Below are 18,264 nucleotides of genomic sequence, written 5' to 3' on the forward strand. Positions count from 1 at the left end.
AACTGTGGGGTCTTCACAGAACACTGTGAGGCCGGATCTCACACTCCTGGCTCATCTGGAAGATGGCCACACGGCCCTACACCTTGCCAACCCCCGGGGCACCGAGTCAGCGCTGAGTTGGAAAAGCAGCCCCCTGGAGCAGCACCCACTGCCTGTAGCGTCTCTATCACCTGTTGTCTTGCAGCTACAGCCCATGACAGCCCTTAGCCTGCTTAGCTTATTGCCCAATGCCCAGTGCTGCAGCAGCAGACCCAGAGGAAAGGCAGGTCTCTGCCCTAGCAGGATCTCTCAGGTCAGGATCTCAAAGCACACGGCAGATGTTTTCCTGCCGCCCCAGCCAGGGTGAATCCATGACGCTGATATGTAAGAGTGGGGTTCCCACCTTCAAGCCGATCCAGCTCCCTCTGCTGAAGGGGGCACCAGGCCCATGCAGGGACTCAGATCTGATCGCCCCCGTGCTGATGGGAAACAGAGCCGTGTACCAGCCAGGGAACAAGTGGGAGCTCTTCCTTCGCCCCTGCAGTCCTTCTCAGCATGCTGATCCCCAGCTAAGCTGCAGGGCGATCAGGTTACTCCTTCCCCTTGGCATGTGCTGACCTCCTCAGAAGCAAAGCCCATTCCCACTGACTCCCCGGAGCTTATCCAAGGGCCAGGAGAGTCCAAGAAACCTCCCTGGCCAGCTGCAAGCTGCCCAGCCTGAGGACAGTCGAAGCACTGTCATGGGAATGGAGGGGAGCTGGTGCCAGTGGTTAGAACAGGGGAACTGAGGACTGGGATTTCTACCTCCCATCTGCAGTTTTGCTCCCATGCTGGGCCAGCTGCAAGACTGGGGTCACCCTGCTGCCTTCAGCACAGCTGCCCTGGTTGAGGCCAGCTTAGCATCTGAACCAGCTCATAGCATCCTCCCGGGGGGCGGCACCCCACTACAAGCCCCGGGAGAATTCTGGAGCCTCTGTGATCCCCGTGGGTCAGGCCTGCTCCTGGGAGGGCCAGGGCTGGTACAAGGCCCGCTGAAGTCGGTGGAGCTCTGGGACCTGTGCCAAAGTGGGGCATGAGGATTTTATTCCCCTGCTTAGGTTGCATGTGTTTTCCTACTGTCCTGAAGTAACCTGAGGTATGTGCCTCAGTTTCCTTAGGCACAGCATCAACACATAGTTGGTGATGGGTGTTGCATTGTGATGACTTTGCGGGTACACAATGGGCCTCCTGCCATCTGTAACCTAGGCAACCAGGTGACACCTTTCTTCCCCGGGAAATAGGACAAAGACCGGAGGAGGGGCCTAGCTGGTTTGAATTGGAACTTGGCAGTTGAGGGGGAGTGTCTCTCAGCCGACATGAGGGAGAGGGAGGATGGCCCCAGCTCGAGGACCCCCTCTGGGCCCCTCTCCCCAAGATAGGTTGTACTGACGGCTGCTGGTTTCTCTGCTGACAAGCGTGTTCTACGCTGTGTCCCTGTCGCCTAATAAACCTTCCGCTCTCCCTGCTGAGTGAGAGTCATGTCTGACTGCAGGTGGGGTACAGGACCTGGTGACCCCCCCACTTTGTGACAGGCCCTTCGCTGGACCAGATGGGACTGGAGATTTGAGAGAAGCATTGAAAGCTCCTGGGTGCGTCCACCCAATAGACCTTCAGAGGTTGTCTGTGTCTCCTGGCTGTGCCGGAGGGTCCTGCGTCCAACGTGGGTCAGCAGATTTGGAGCCACAGATTGGTCTCATTGGCCTCTAAGGATGGAACAAGGAGCAACGGGCTTAAATTGCAGCAAGGGAGGTTAAGACTGGACATTAGGAAAAACTTCCAAACTGTCAGGGTGGTTAAACACTGGAATCAGTTGCCCAGGGAGGATGTGGAATCTCCTTCTCTGGAGATATTTAACAGCAGGTTAGACACACACCTATCAGGGATGGTCTTGACAGTGCTGGTTCCCGCTGTGAGGGCAGGGACTGGACTCGATGACCTCTCGAGGTCCCTTCCAGTTCCAGTGTTCAGTGATTCTGTGCACAGAATCCCAGTGGCCATTTTAAGAGGAGGAGTCAATCTTGTTTTACCCGGGTCATCCCAGAGACACCCACCGACTATAACGTATTTCACCCAAAACGGCCTGTGCTAAAAGAACTTCCGGGTGGCAAAGTGAAGTGCTCCAAAGTTAGAAAATTCATGAAAGTGCCTTGTGTGACCTTAATGCAGCCCCTCGTGCAGCCGCATTGTGCTGTAGTTGTTCATCACAGAATCACCTGCTATTTTTGCCACAGAAGCCCTGCCAGGGGCTGCATGCTGCATGAATGGTGCTCATTGAAGGCTCGCTGGTCAGTCATCGGTTCTGCCTCCTCTGTGCCGTGTGCACTCTGCAGACCGCCCCAACCCTGCTCTGAATCCAGACTCACTCATTTCCGCCGGTGTTTTGCTGCAGCTTGCTCAACATTGCACCTCGCAGACATTGCCGATTGGAGAGTCACCACACGCCCGTGAGGAGCGGGGGTCTGCTCTTCCCCACGGTGCACATGGTGACTGAACGCTGAGAGAAATTAAGATCCAAGCCACCCACGACTTTGAGGGCTCAATTTTGGCTGTCCAGGGCTGACTTCTTCAGTGTGCTTATCATTCTACTGCTCTTTATACACTCAAAGCACGGCGTCCTCCAGCTTCTGTCGCAGCTGGGAGCGCTTGGCACCTCTGCGCATCAGACCCCCAGGTCTCAGGACTGGGAAATGGGAAGCAGTTTGCTTTAAGGGAGGTGGTGGCCCTACGGACAACACCGAACTGCCCATCCATCTCCCTGTGGGTGTAGGCAGTGGTCCTACACCCCCACAGCACACCCCATCCATCTCCCTGTAGGCAGTGGTCCTACACCCCCACAGCACAGCCCATCCATCTCCCTGTGGGTGTAGGCAGCGGTCCTACACCCCCACAGCACGGGCCATCCACCTCCCTGCGGGTGTAGGGAAAAATTTGGCCTAATCAGTTACAGTTTGGCAACACTGCAGGCCTCCGAGAGCAAGGTCTTGTAATGGGAAGTGTGGACAAGCCTTGGGCTCTACCCCTGTGATAGTATATGGAGAGCTCGTCCTGACCTGTCTAGTTAGGTAGCTCACACTTTCCACGATAAGGCCAGTTGCAATCTTCTGGGGGCAGGGGCAGAGGGGTGGGGGGTTGAGACACTCCCACACCTCTCTTTTTGCAGCAGGCCTTCGATATCTGGCCGGAAACAGGACTTAGGGTGAGGGAAGTGCCTTTTCTTTGCCCCATGACATCGGGTCAGGCATTTGCTGAAAGATAACCTGCTAGAAATGACCATTCCCCTTCACTTGTTTTACTCCAGGAAATGTGAGGAGCAGCCAAAATAACAACTGAGAAGCAACCCAGTAAGGCTGGGCTTCTGGGGAGCCCCCAGCAGCAGCAGCCACCACTGTACTGGGAGCACCTAGAAGCTTCCAGAGCAGCTGTGGTGAGACTCAGGAAGGAGAAAGCCAGGCTGTGGTTCTCCCCACCCCCAGTTCCCTACTCCAGGGGTGTCAGGTAGGAGCAAGAGAGCTGAGTCAGGCTTGCCCACTTGGCCCAAGCATCCGTCCCCAGGGGTCCATACTTCCCCTGGGAAAATAGCCTTCCCCTGTGTCTAGCTGACACTTATTCTGATAAAGCTGATCCTTAGTGTGAGAGTCAAGTGCTAGCTGACTGGGGCTCAAATCCTGGTGCATTATGGGAGAACTGAATTTGATTTTGCTTTAAAAACCTGAGAGAATTACATTAAAAAAACAACCCCCCCCCACCACCACTCCACTTCCCCCTTAAAAGAACGTGACGTAGATGGTGAAGTTGAGCACTCCACAGTTAGGAAAGGACGTATTTATGGCCAGCTGCACAATGTTAATTCAGCCCTGATGCATTAATATACAATCATTATTTACACTGTTACATACTCCTTATTCCCACAGACCCTTGTTCAGTGATGGACCTGCAAGGGGGCAGAATTAAGGTAAATTAACATAAGTAAGGTTGGAGTTAAGGTAATTAATGGTAAAACTGGCATTCCCTAACTTTAGAGAGCTTGCCTTCACAATGCTGTTTTAACAAAGTGTTTTGTATGGAACTAACAGCTATAGTTAAGGTTGCCCTGCAATTACCATTATGAGATCCTTTCTTTCCAGTTGCTAGAAACTGTTCCAGACTTTAACAATTTGTGCGGAAATTTCTCATACCTGGTAGCTCCCTCACACTGGATTTTTGGACACATTTCAGCTAAAATGGTTCAGCCCTTTCTGAGAACGAGTTGAGGGGAAAATCCATTGTTTCGGCCAGTTTAAAAAATCCCCACAACCGTGTCTTTGAAAAGCTCCAGCACCTCCATTTTTTGGAATTGTTGTTTGCAATTTGGCAGGGGGGCGTGGTCATGGTCAGGGATGTAATATTTTCTGTTTGGGTGGAAATCTGCCAACATGTGGCCAAACAATGAGCCTCTGGCAAAATCTGTGCTTGCCCAGGCTCAGTAGAGCTTTGTTAGAGTCTGGCAGCTGAAATCAATGATTCCAAGCTCACTGAGCATGCTCCAGACCCTCGTGGCTCCCAGCACTGACCTGCCTGCACCTGTGCCATCCCATGGTATCTGACGACTGATATTGTGAGCATTTAAGCCTGCTGAGGGATCAGGATTGCTGGGATCTTTCCAGGTAAAACAACATTTTTTTAATGTGCAAAATTGGCTTTCAGAACAGTGTTGAATGCTTAAATCCCATGTGTAGAAGGCGTTTGTACCCAGAGGTCTCCCTTGGCAGCCAGTCCTCCTGTCCCTAGTGCCTCCTGCTGGGAGAAGCTGAGGCTGGAACAGCCAGGAGTTCCCCTACAGCCAGTGTCTGCCCCACTTCCCACAGCGCTCCCCACTGGGCGAGGCAGGTGGGCCCATTAGTGGCCTGACTTCCTTTCCATACAGATCCTAGCTAGCACCGGCTGCCATTGAGAAGGCTCTGAGCTCTCCCTCGGCTCATCCCACATGGCCGCTGCAATCAATCCAGAAGCTGGCGCGGTTGTTTGAACGTGTGCAGGCTTTTGAATGGACAGACTCGCTTTCCAGGGCTGTCCGGAGCCCGTGGCCTGGAAACCTGGCAGCGAAAGCTCAGTGTCTGTTACCCCAGAGAGGATATGGGCGCTGGAGACAAGGAACCGAGGTGATCGGAGCTCAATCCCCACCCCACACATCCACCCCACCCTCCGCCGCCTCCCTCACGTCACTCAAGAACCCCAAAGATCCTTCAGACTGGCCATGCAGCATTTTCTCCCTGCTCTCTCTCCCCCCACCCCGGCCTGCTGCTCTCTCTAATTACCCGCCATCCGCACAAGCCCATCTTCATTTACCTCCGACTCATCTCATCTTATTTTTAGCCTCCCCTTCTTCCCTCCCCCCCCCACCCCGATCCTGTCTCCTTTTTCCTTTCTTAATATGGTGATCAAGATGCCATCAAGTTTGACCGGAGGAGGAAAGGGGGTTGGGAGAAGGGAGGAGCAGAGAGAGAGAATGATCAAAAGGAGAAACTCTATCCATCCCCCCTTTTTTTTGCTGCATTTCAGTGGGTCTTGGTTGGAGGGGGGTGGGGGGAGATGGGGGCTGGGGTAGACATGGCAGCATGAAGCCATAGCCCGTATATAAGGCTATACATCTGCCATATACATATATAGTCAGGGAGTGCAGGGGTGGGCTGCTGGTGGTGGGGCCAGAGCAGCCCTCCGCCCCTCGGGTCCTCCCCCCACAAGCCTTTTTTATGCCCTGCCTCTCTCTTTTCTTCTTTGCTTTTGAGCCTCTGTGGCCCTCAACGCAGCCAGGACCGCCTCCGTGCTGCCCTCCTGGACGCCACCAGTCTGTGCCAGCCGAGCCCCAAGGCAGCCTCCCACCGGAGTGTCCTGCCCACCCCCCGCCATAAAGAGGACTCAAGAGCGGGCCAGGGAAGCCAGGGGCCAGGACAGGAGGGAAAGAAGGAGAGAGGAGGGGAACTTGGGGCTAGGTTGGTTTTTTTTGTTGCAGGGGGAGGGGGCAGTAAAGACGACCGTTCCCTCCCAGGAACCAGGGCCCAGAGCATCGTTCATTCTCCACCAGACCTGCCCCACCTCGGGATGAAGTGGTGCGGGCTGGTGCTGCTGGCACTGCTGGCTGCGGCGAGCCCCGGGGCACGGGCCGAGGAGGGACTGGATTTCCCCGAGTACGATGGCGTTGATCGTGTCGTCGATGTCAACATCAAGAACTACAAGGCGGTGCTGAAGAAGTACAATGTGCTGGCTCTGCTCTACCACGAGCCTGTGGGGGATGACAAGGCCTCGCAGAAGCAGTTTGAGCTGGAGGAGCTGACCTTAGAGGTAATGGCGGGGCGGGATGGGGCAGGGAGAAAGAAGGAAGGAAAGAAGTGTTTCGATGCTAAAGCTGTTTTCAAATAGACCCAGCATCTTTGGTCCACAGCTGGATCAAACTCTGAGCCATACATGCATGAGCCAAGCCTGTCCAGCAATGTTTCTCAAGTTTTTTTTGTAAAGCACCCCTTTTTTCAAAAGGAAAATTATAACTACCCCCAGTACCTACAATTTTCACACACACACATACACACACACACACACATTTTTTCTACCATTGCAGCACATTTGTTTAAACAACTTAATTGTACATGGTGGGCTGGAAGAAATGGACTGTAGGCAAATAAACTTACCACTGTCCTTATGGTTGTGCAAAAAGGATAAACAAAAAAAAAAGCAGATGAACATAAAATAAGTCCATTTTTGTTCATCAAAAAGGCTGAGCAACATTAAGTTAATGTACCTGCTGGAAGCGCTCTGGGTATCCCCAGGGGTGTACGTATCCCTGGTTCAGAACCACTGCTGTGTAGGAGATGAAGCGTTTTTCCCTATGTGGACGGCTCTGCCTGCCTCTGAAATGCAGCTGCCTCTTGGGTGGAACATGGCAACTGGAAGGCTGGGGTGAAACTGCTGGAGCTGGGAATGGAATTGGCGGATGCCAGTGAAAGTAGTGGTTCCCCTGGCTGGAATGTGGCCCAGGACGCTCCAGGCTTGTCTGCATTTGGGAGAAAGAGACATGGGATTGTTAGTGGCCAGCTGGCGTTAGTTTCAAATAAGGGGGATGAGAGGTGGGGTGTATGTACACACACACATGCTGCATGTGCAACACACATAAATCCAGTGTGTGTCACGGGATGGGAGAGTGGCACCTGCCAGTTAACAAAGGTACCAGGGGTGGTAATGATCAGTGAGGTACTGTGTCCAAAGCCCCTTGAAATGCCTGTGCCAGTGTGAGACTTACAAACCCAGAACTGCCTGTGGCCAGATGGTAGAGGGGCACCGGTCTCCAGGAGGCTGGTACAATGTGTGTAGTGGGGCTGGAGCCATTGAACAGACTGTAAACCCTGTGGAGGATGGAAAGCCCTGTAAGCAGGAGCTGTGGCAGCACCTCAATCTCGCTCTCTCTCTCACACACACACAACTTGCACCTGAGCTCTCCCAGGACACATATGCACAAATTTCAGCCGAAGCTGCTCCAGGGGACACGGACGGACACACACACACACACACACACACAAACTTGCACCCAAGCTGCCCCAGAGACAAACACACACACACACACACACACACACACACACACACAAACTTGCACCCAAGCTGCCCCAGAGACACACACACACACACACACACACACACATACACAAACTTGCACCCAAGCTGTCCCAGGGGAAACACATACACGCAATTGCACCCCAAGTTGCCCCAGGAGACACACACACACACACACACACACACACACACACACACACACACAAAAACTTGCACCCAAGGTGCCCCAGGACAGACGGAAGGACACACACACACATACACACACAGACTTGCACCCAAGCTGCTCCAGGACACACACACATACACACACAGACTTGCACCCAAGCTGCTCCAGGACACACACACACACACACATAATTGCACCCAAAGCTGTGCCAGAACACACACGCACACTACTACACCAGTAGCTGTCCCAGGACCCCAGCTCACAGTGGCAGACTCAGCCTCTGGTCAGTATTTGTCCCCAGCTTTGATTCAAGCACAACCCTTGTGCTCTCTGGGGGCCAGTGATCACAGAGTTTCACTTGTACCCAGTGACGTGTATTTCCCTTTTAACTTGATTGATGCCGACAGGCCAAGCGGTTTGGAAAGAACTGTGAAAGGAAGTGAGTCCCCAGATCTGAACTGAGTATCTGAGGAGAGTAGAAATGTCTATCTGATGCAGTGAGGTTGTGTGTCACCCTTATAAACTACTTGAAAACAAGGCCAGAAACGCTAGAGTTAGTGCAACGTTGCTGCAGTGATACTACTGTTATAGTTACCACCCTATTTCTGTTACTACAGCCTCACCATAACACTGCTGCAGAGTCACTAGGCTGTTGGGACAGTGTTGTTATAGTGTTACTACAATGTTACTACAAGGTTCCTAGCAATATTATTGCAGCATTAGTACAATGACATTAGAATAACACTAGTTTTAGTGCAGCGTTGCTATGGCAGCATTATAGCATTATTACACACCTAGTAGCGTTAGTATAAATTTCCTGCTAGCGTGTTTTGGAGCCCTTCACTGTAGTAATTTTCTAGTGGCTAATAGCGGCATTGGGAGCAGAAGACGGTGTGTGTGGAAGGACAGTGGTCTGAATCAGGAGGGGTTGTTCTCCTAGGCAGGGTTGGGTTTCACTGGCTGGGACACCTGTGTCTCAGCTGGAGGTGCTTCTCTGGATCTGCAAACCATTCCCAGAAGAAGGCTCTAAATTTGCAGCTTCCATACTTGGGATGCATTCAGAGAGGGGGCATGTGCCACCCCCTCAGCATGCTAACCCTGGAATAGTGTCCTTCGGAGTCCTGAGTCTGCAGCAATGGAGACTGGTCATGTCTGCAGGGAACAGTGGCCCCTCTAGCCTGATGGCCTTCACTCCTGCCATACTGAACTGCATCAGTAAAGTGTCCTGTCTCTCGACCCCCTGGAAGAGGCCAACGGTCCAAGCGGTCTGATACCCTGTCTCATATCGTCCACCCTAGCAGTCCACCCACAGGGCTTCTCTAAAACCACCTACAACATGGCCGACACAGGATGCATGAGAGCAAAGCACAAAAACGGCACCTAACTGGGGATCCTTTCTGGGCAGTCATGTGTCCTCCTGCCATGTTGTAGGTGGTTTTAGAGAAGCCCTGTGGGTGGATTGCTAGGCTGCTAGGGTGGACGATATGAGACAGGGTACCAGACCGCTTGGACCACTGGAGACAGGGCACTTTACTGATGCAGTTCAGTATGGCAGGAGTGAGGGCCATCAGGCTAGAGGGGCCACTGTTCCCTGCAGATGTGACCAGTGCAATGTGCTACTGAAATGGGAGAGAACAGTGGGTGTTGGGGAAACTCTGGGGGCTTCTGAGACCGGAGTGGTCGGATTCTGTCCCAGAGTGAGATACAACAGATTCTGCCTGCTCTGGGGAGACTTGGAACCAGTGGATACCTGACACAGCACCAGAGACACCTGTAAGATACCATTGAGATTCACACCTGGGCTGTCAGCTTCCCATCTACAGTGCAAATTTCTGGGGACCTGCAGAGGTGAGACACTTAGGGGTTCAGTGCTGGGGATAGATAGGTAGACAGATCTGTTCAGGGGAGAGCCATGGTGCAGCTGTCATCGAGTACAAGGTGGACTTTGTAGCCCAGGGCGCAGGTGCTGGAAATAGTGGAGCTGGGGATGCTGCTGCAACTCCAGCTGAAAGTGGTTTCCATTACGTACAGAGTTTACAGTTTGGTTCAGAGGCTCTCAGTGCGCGCACATGCACGCACACACACACACACACATATTCCCCTTGCAAAAATTCTTCTAGTGCTCTCCCTCCCCCTCCCCCCCCAGGCCCTCCCAGTGTGGAGCGACTCAGTGAGGAGAGTAGCTTAAGGTTTCTGCATCCACCCGTGCAGCTCGCCATAGGAAACTGCCTTCAGCCAAGGCCCACAAAGGCAGGGGATGGACAGTCAGCTGCTCCAGACGCTGGGGAAGGTGGTTCTGGCCCCTTCTGCCATCCGTTCTCTGCCTGCTGTGCCAATGGCAGCTTGTTCTGCTGCCTTCCCGTGATGTGTGCCTGTGAGAGCACACTGAGGCTGCTGGACAAGCACAGGCCCCCTGGGTCTCTCTTGCTGCCCAGCTCCCAGCCTGTGCTGCCCGTATCACTGCTAGACCCCTGACTGGACAAAGCAGCCCGGAAAAGGGGCTGGTAACCGCACTGCAAGGCCTAGCCATGCCACTAAACCCCTCCCACAGTGCTCCCTGCCCTGCAGAGAATAGGGTCCAAGGCTGCAAGATGCAAAACCTGTGCACTGTTGGACAAGCCGCCAGTCAGCCACCCCTTCTTTTCCCCTCCTTCCCTTTGTCCGTCTGCAAGCTCTGTGGGGCAGAGACTGTCTCTTGCTCTGTCCATGGGGCTCTGACCTTTGCAGGGGACTCTAGTGCTCCCCAAATGGCCCTGTTTATTGGACTGCTCCAAGTCCTGGGTAGGGCCCTGGGGCAGAGCCATGGTGGCAAACCTGCCAAGACTGCCCTGGATGTGTGGGGAGACGCAGCCTTGGCATCCCACCGCTGCCGATCGATTGCCTTCATCAGCAGCTCTTCTGCCTCATCTTGCATGCGCTCTGCGATGCACAGGAGGGTCTCAACGCTCACCAGGCTTCCGTGTTCAGAACCCTGGTGAATGTTGATTTGTCAGGAATGCGGCGGGGGGGGCGTGTCCTGGGCCCCGGGGAAGCAGCGGCTGCTGGTGGTCCCTGCCCTGGGCCCCGGGGAAGCAACGGCTGCTGGTGGTCCCTGCCCTGGGCCCCGGGGAAGCAGCGGCTGCTGGTGGTCCCTGCCCTGGGCCCCGGAGAAGCAGCGGCTGCTGGTGGTCCCTGCCCTGGGCCCCGGGGAAGCAGCGGCTGCTGGTGGTCCCTGCCCTGGGCCCCGGGGAAGCAGCGGCTGCTGGTGGTCCCTGCCCTGGGCCCCGGGGAAGCAGCGGCTGCTGGTGGTCCCTGCCCTGGGCCCCGGGGAAGCAGCGGCTGCTGGTGGTCCCTGCCCTGGGCCCCGGGGAAGCAGCGGCTGCTGGTGGTCCCTGCCCTGGGCCCCGGGAAAACAGAGGCTGCTGGTGGTCCCTGCCCTGGGCCCCGGGGAAGCAGCGGCTGCTGGTGGTCCCTGCCCTGGGCCCCGGGGAAGCAGCGGCTGCTGGTGGTCCCTGCCCTGGGCCCCGGGGAAGCAGCGGCTGCTGGTGGTCCCTGCCCTGGGCCCCGGGAAAACAGAGGCTGCTGGTGGTCCCTGCCCTGGGCCCCGGGGAAACAGAGGCTGCTGGTGGTCCCTGCCCTGGGCCCCGGGGGAAGCGGGGGCTGCTGGGACTCCTGCCTAGAGCCCCAGGGAAGCGGCCACTTGGCAACTCACGAACATTAAGTTCGCGAATCGTGAGACTGTACCGTGTTTAGATCTCTGAACTTACCACAGGTCTAATTATACCCTGCTCTTTCGCTGTAGGAGCTGCCGGTGCTAACATGGCAGGGCACAGTTGGTTAGCAGGTCCCGTAGGTCTGCAGCATGTGTTGGAAGCTGGCGGTTTCCTGTGAAGCCCTGTGGGTGAAGAGTAATGAGCTCGGTGGCTGTTCGCTCTGGGAGGGTGGGATGTAGCACCGGTGAGAGGCTGTTGCCTGTGCTGGTGTTGTGGAGGCGTGTTACAGAGGTATCGTGCCAGCTATAGCTGGGGGTTTAGCAAGGGGCGGGTGAGTCTTGCGATATCAGGCCAATGAGCCACTTGCTCTTGGGAGCACTCTTCAGTCAGCAATGGGAGCCCAAGGTGGAATTAGGGCCTGGGACCTGCTGCAGAAGTGTCACATCACCCAGGGCCACGACAGGGAGACATAGTACTCCAGGGACCAGCGACAGCTGCTGGAGGGGGAGCCCAAGAAGGGCAGAGAAGGGGATGGAATCCTGGCTGTCCAGCTCCACTTCTGTCCTCCTTGGACCACCCTGGTGGCGCTTTGGCTACATCAGAAGTGAAAAAAGTACCCAGAAAGTTACTTGAGTAAAAGTGCAGCTGCTTTCACTTCTGGATACTTGAGTACAGTCGAGAAGTGACGAGTTCGCGTGAGTGCGTGCGTGCACGTGTGTGTACTTTTACTCAGGTCATTTGCACCGGTAAATTTGTACTTAAGTACACGCGCGCCCCTCCCCCCTCAAGCAGCTGCACTTTTAGTCAAGTAATTTTGTGGGTACCTTTCTCCACCTCTGGGCTACATGACCCCCTCCAGGACTAGCGGACCCCTTGGTGCTTTCCTGTCACTCTTTGAATGATCCCAATTCTGAGTGAGGCTTGGGAGATTCAGCTGAGATGCAGACCTGGTGCTGCTTATGCTCTCTCCAAATCTCTTGGCTGCAAACTGCTGCCCAATCCAGGTTCTCTCAGGGGACCTTCAGGACCTCCGAGGTCCAGCCTGTGCTAAGTACCAGCATCCATCCAGGGCAGGGCTACGGCCGAAGGCATGGCTCAGAAATTAGCCATCAGACCTTTCCCTCTGGACACGGCCCAGCCAGGGGGTCTTGTCTTCTGCCCCTGGGACAAAGTGCTGAGGAAGCAGCAGCAGAGTGGAAAGGAGATTGGCCCAGCCCCCATGGTCTGCAGCCCTGTTTTCCCGCACAAGGCTCCAGGCCTGAAATCCACGGAGTATAGTTCATGGCATCGTCACTGGTTTTGACTGCAGTGTTTGTGTCCATGGTTGTGCGTGACGTGCCTTGTGTCTACCTGTGTGTCAGTGGACCCAAGTGTTTCTGTGCGTGTTGGGGATTTCTGTGAGTGTTACGTGTGCAGTGAGTGGATTGTATGTGGGTGAACGTGTGTTGTGTGAAGGTGTGTGTGTTGTGTGTGCAGAGGATGAGTGTGTGTGTGAGTATTGTAACGTGTGTTGTGACGCGTGCATGCTGTGTATGGGAAGGGGCGAGCATGTATTGTGTGCCGATGTGTGTTTGTGTGGGTGGGCATGTGTTGTATGTCTATGTATGGGTTGTGTGCCAGTGAGGCTGTTGTGGGTGGGTGGGGGAAGCACGTCTTGCATTCCTAGCTGTGAGGGGTGAGTGTGTGGGGTATGACAGTGTTACTGAGGGACAGCTCAGAGTCTCCTGCTCTAATCCCCGGCCCTAACCTCCTTCCCTGAGCAGATCCCGTTTCCTCCACAGCCCCCAGCACTGCCCTGTACCTTGCTCACCTCTTGCCCAGCATGGCCTGGCACAGCTGGACTAGAGTCGGCTGGGCAGGGCTGCACAGAGGCGTTACCCACCCTGGCAGCTCAGAGCAGTGCCTGTGATCCGGCCGCGTGCTGTCAGGCACCTGTGGGACCCTGGGTGCCAGTTATTCATTGACCCAATGCACCAGTGTGCAGCTAGGGGATGCTCTCTCCCCTGGGTCCATCCTGGCCTCAGTTTCCTAGCACAGCATGAGGGGGAGTTCTCCCCTCTGGATCCATCCTGGCCTCAGTCCCCTAGCACAGTGCTAGGGGGCACTGTCCCCTCTGGGTCTGCCCTAGACACAGCTCCATAGCACAGCACTAGGGGGCACTGTCCCCCCGGGTCTATCCTGGCCCCAGGTCCCTAGCAGGGTGCTATGGGTGCTGGGCTCCAGGGAAAAGAGTGAATGACTCAGCTGGGCATGCTTGGACTCAGTACTGACCCAGTGTGCACATGCCATGCTAGTGCTGCAGGGAGGACCTCGTTTTGGGATGAGATGAAACCCCAGTGCTCAGAACACAGCCCGTGGCCCTGATCCCTGGAGTCAGAGCATTAGCCCTAGTGTCCTGGCCAAATTATTTAGGGATAAAAACAATCCACTTCTGGAAAATTGCCTTCTGTTTTGGCTGGCTAGGTATTTTCCTTCCCTTCCCATCTCCAACCAGTGGGTAAGGCTGTTATGTGCTTCTGTTAAATAGCGGTGCTGTTCCTCCCCAGGGTGGCTGCATTTCAGTGCGGGTGAAATGAAACATACATTTCCAGGGCCCTTTAGGTTTGTTTTGACACAGAAGCAACCTCAGGGCAGGATAACAAGTCTCTGCATCCCACAACTATCCTCCCACCCAGGAGCAAGTCAGTGAGCGTAGCAGAAGCTGCCAAACATTTGCACGCTTCTGCTTTTCCCAAATGCTAAGCGTGGCCCAGATGGCGGTGTTGATTCTGACAGTGAGAGTCAACCAGGATCGGGAAGGTGTGGGGTGTAAAGTGGGTGACATCTTCAGTGGTGACTTAGCCAATCTGTCACTAGAGGGCGTTGTGAGCTCTCTCATACACGCCAACAGCCCGCTCACCCCTTTGCATGGCTGGGTCCCCGGTTGCTCCCTTCTGGGTGCGTCTACACAGCAAAGTTATTTCGGAGTAACGGCTGCTAATCTGGAATAACTCTGTGAGCGTCTGCGCAGCAAAACCCCTGTGCAGAAATGATTTCAAGATAGCGGACGGCTTATTTTGAATTCGGTAAACCTCGTTCCGTGAGGAATCGTGCCTGTTCTGACATAGCTATTTTGGAGTAAGGGCTGTATAGACAAGAAGTAGGGGCTATTGCTGGGCTTAAGTTGTTGGTGCTGGTCCTGGCAGCTCTGGGTTCAGGCTGTCTGTGTTGGTATGGGAGTCAGTGGCTGGTGCTGATTGTGGTGAGGGCGGCTTGAGTTCCTTGTCCCTGTCTGACCTGCAGCTGAGTAAATCACCCAAAGCCAGACTCAGTTTGCAGCCTCAGAAATGCTTCCCCCCCCCACCTTTGCCCCTCCAGGCAGCCAGGCTCACTGGGGCTGGTGCCACTGGAGCCAGGACTTGCTGGTCCTCATTCCTGGCCTTAAGCACTGGGAACCTTCCCTTGGTGAAGGATGGAAAACTTAGGGATTGACCTGGCCCCCCAAGCCCTGACCTGGGGTGGGCATCAATATATCTACTAACTGATCTCTGGTGGTAAAGCTCCCAGCTGCTGGCATCTCATGGGGAGTTGTGGGCTCCTCTGGACTTTTCCTACGATGCCTTTAAAACCACACACCTAGGTGTGGTTCACTGTTACACGTAGTGGCACCTAGACCACTTATACAGAGAGAGAGAGTCCATCTACTCTACAGCCTTAGCTGAGTGCCAGCCGGCTTTTAGCTCCACCTGTAAAGGCTCCTGCATTAAGCGCCAGAGATTCCAGGTTCAATTCCACCTGAGAGCAGCTACACCTTCAGCAGCAGCCGCACAGATCTGACCCTACCCAGCCTGGGTACAGGGGTGAAAAAGACCAGCTCAGGTCCCCACTCCCAGGCTATGTCTATGCTACAACAATCTCACAACAGAAGTGACTGTGGGAAGAGATCATCCAACGAAACTTCTGTTGGCAGAGTGCAGCCAGACAGCAAGTGGATTGAAAAAGTGATCTGCTCTGTCGACAGACAGTGGATGGGCAGCCCGGCTGCTCTCCTGACAGAATGGCCAGCCAGAAGCACAGCAGACAGGGCTGTGTCTTGACACAGGATCCCTCCTCCCCCACCCCCTGGAGTGTCCACATGCCTTCTTTGGCCACAGATGCTGTCGAGAAAAGCCCGCTGCCTGGTTGGGGAGAGGCCAAACGCTGTCAACAAAAGTGCCGTGCTCTGGGGATTTACAGTCGCATTTTTAGTGTGGACACTCCACCAGTTTTGTCAACAAAACTTCTCTAGTGTAGATGTAGCTCCAGAGTCTGGCCCAATCTGGCTGCCCCGCTCCGTCCTTACCCCTTTCTGAAAGTCTCTCCCTCTCTCTGGTCTCTGTCTCTGCTCTTCTTCCTAGTTAGCAGCCCAAGTCCTGGAGGAGAAGGGTGTGGGGTTTGGCCTGGTGGATTCGGAGAAGGATGCAGCAGTGGCCAAGAAGCTAGGTAAGGACAGAGCTGGAACCTGGGGGGATAGGAGGTGCTCCCCTGGCTGCAGCCAGCCACGCCAGCTACCATCTCTGTGGGCATAGCGGGGAGAGAACATAGTTCAGTCCCTCCCAGTGGCCTCCCAGCCCATCCCAGGGTCCCTGGTTCACCTCAGGGCAGATCTGCATGTGGGTCTACTGGCGGTGCACATCTGCTCATGCCTTGGTGCACATAACAAAATTTATTCCACACACAGCTGGAAAGAAATAGAAGGAAGTTTGCTCAAGTGGAGCTGCTTCCATGAAGGACACAAAAGTTACACCTCTCTCCCCCAAGACCCAGGCTGGAAGCAGCTGGATGCACAACCAGGGAGGCAGGGAGGGGCTGTCCCTCCCTCTCTTCTGAGCCCTGCCCCCCATACAGCCCTAACATGGAGGCTTCAGTGTCCCTGAGCTCCTGGTTTCGAAGAGGCAAATACCCCTGAAGTTTGGCCCATTGCTGAGGGTCCAGCTCAGTGGTGGGACATTTGACTGCAGATCCCCCAGTCGCCAACTCGGAGCAACAGATTGCCTGAGCTGGTTTTTCAGCCGCAAGCCACGGGAGAGCTGCAGCCAGCGCTGGGCAGGGCTTGGTCCAGTGGGGACCAATCCCCTGGGCCGTTAGCGTGGTGGGAAGGAGCTGGGGAAGGTGCAGGGGTGAGAAGTGGGCTGTGTTCCCCTGCCCTCGGGGGTGCTCCAGGCCACAGGCCCTCAGAGGGCTGTGAGTCCTCAAGGCCTGACAGTGGGTCCAGGCTCAGCCCAGCCGTGGCCCCTGGAGGCCCATGGGTCCAGTGCCAGCCATGAGACAAAGGGGCTGAGCCCGCTGGGCTCGCAGCTCTGCAGAGCGGCCACCAGAGGGCACCGGAGCTCACTTATAGGCACGGGGTGGGGCGGCCCACGGCAGCCCCTTAGGGGTCACTGGGACCATTGCTCCCCTGCCCCCACCCGCCATGGGGACAAACTCCAGAAGGTTCCCTATGCCCACCACCCTGCCCCCCCCAGAGCCCCTTCTCCTCCAGCCCCCTCAGAACCTCCTCCCCATCTCCCCACAGAGCCCCTTCTGCCCCTCCCTCCCCGCCAGAGCCCCTTCTCCCCATTTCCCCACAGAGTTCCTTCTCTCTGACCCCCCCACAGCACAGACCACCCTGACTCCACAAATCTCCCCATGTTCCGCCAGCCCTGACACCGCAGACCCCCTCCTCCCCAGAGACTCCCCCTCCCCCAGGCCTGACACCGCAGGCCCCCTCCTCCCCAGAGACTCCCCCTCCCCCAGGCCTGACACCGCAGACCCCCCCCGAAACTTCCCCTCCCCCAGCCCTGACACCGCAGGCCCCCTCCTCCCCAGAGACTCCCCCTCCCCCAGGCCTGACACCACAGACCCCCCCCCCCAGAGACTTCCCCTCCCCCAGCCCTGACAGCACAGACCCCCTCCTCTCAGAGACCCCTGCCCCCAGCACTGACAAGGCCCTGGGCTGAGGTGCTGGAGCCCTGCAGCAGGTGCTAAGGATTTTCCTTCAGTCCTTGCTGGGCGGCCAGGCATTTTCCACGCCAGCTGGCCCACCCTGTTGGGCCAGGCCCCCAACTTGGGGTCACTGCCCCAGCCCCTGGGGCAGCATCCCAGCACCATCGTGCCTGGACAGCCCAGCACACCCCCGCCCCCGCACAGCCGTGTCCTCAGTCACACTCTAGAGCCTCTGGTCTGTGGGCAGGCGGCCCAGAATCAGTCCCATAACGGGGACGACAACACACACACATACACACGCGCACACACACACTGCAGTGTCCCACCCCCAGGGCGACTCCCCAGAGGCTCAGGAAACAGGAGCTGCAATGACAGCCCTTTCTGTGGCCCCGCTCACCACACCCTTTCCCTGGGCAGGGCTGACGGAGGAGGACAGCGTGTACGTCTTCAAGGAGGATGAGGTGATTGAGTACGACGGGGAGTTTGCAGCTGACACCCTGGTGGAATTTCTCCTGGATGTGAGTGACAATGTCCCCTGGCCCTGCCTCCCCTTTACCGCCTGGCCCAGAGACCAGGGGACTTGGAGAGACACGCCCTGCCTGGGCGCTTTGCCATCTTGCTGCACGGCACACCCGGCACGCTCAGGGCCCCTCACAAGCCTGGCAAGCCCCAGCCCCAGCGTGGGCCTGGATCACCCTCTCCATTTAAGTGGGGGAAACTGAGGCAAGGTCACATGGTTGGTGAACAGCGGAGCTGGGAGTAGAACTCAGGTGTTCTGGCCCTCCTGCTCTAACCACCAGAGCCCACTCCCCTTCCCAAGCTGAGAACAGAACCCAGGAGTCCTGATTCCCTCCTCCCGCAACGGGC

The 18,264-nt window shown here is 55.9% G+C and overlaps 1 protein-coding gene and 1 long non-coding RNA gene across 2 annotated transcripts in view; one reads left to right on the plus strand and one right to left on the minus strand.

Moving 5' to 3' along the window:
• Nucleotides 1-6,038: 6,038 nt before the first annotated feature.
• Nucleotides 6,039-18,264, plus strand: part of CASQ1 (calsequestrin 1) — a 29,062-nt gene continuing 16,836 nt past the window's right edge. Inside the window, exons 1-3 of the mRNA XM_074981138.1 lie at nucleotides 6,039-6,336; nucleotides 15,831-15,915; nucleotides 17,815-17,915. Coding sequence (XP_074837239.1) covers nucleotides 6,097-6,336; nucleotides 15,831-15,915; nucleotides 17,815-17,915 — 426 coding nt within the window. The 5' untranslated portion in view covers nucleotides 6,039-6,096. The remainder of the gene's footprint in view (nucleotides 6,337-15,830; nucleotides 15,916-17,814; nucleotides 17,916-18,264) is intronic.
• Nucleotides 6,670-11,706, minus strand: LOC142003944 (uncharacterized). Its single transcript, XR_012642906.1, has 4 exons — nucleotides 11,509-11,706; nucleotides 10,590-10,733; nucleotides 7,289-7,391; nucleotides 6,670-7,042 (listed from the first exon to the last, which is right to left on the minus strand). It is a non-coding gene; the product is annotated as an uncharacterized LOC142003944 (long non-coding RNA).

Source organism: Carettochelys insculpta, chromosome 30 (genome assembly GCF_033958435.1).
Source record: "Carettochelys insculpta isolate YL-2023 chromosome 30, ASM3395843v1, whole genome shotgun sequence".
NCBI classification, from domain to species: domain Eukaryota; kingdom Metazoa; phylum Chordata; order Testudines; family Carettochelyidae; genus Carettochelys; species Carettochelys insculpta.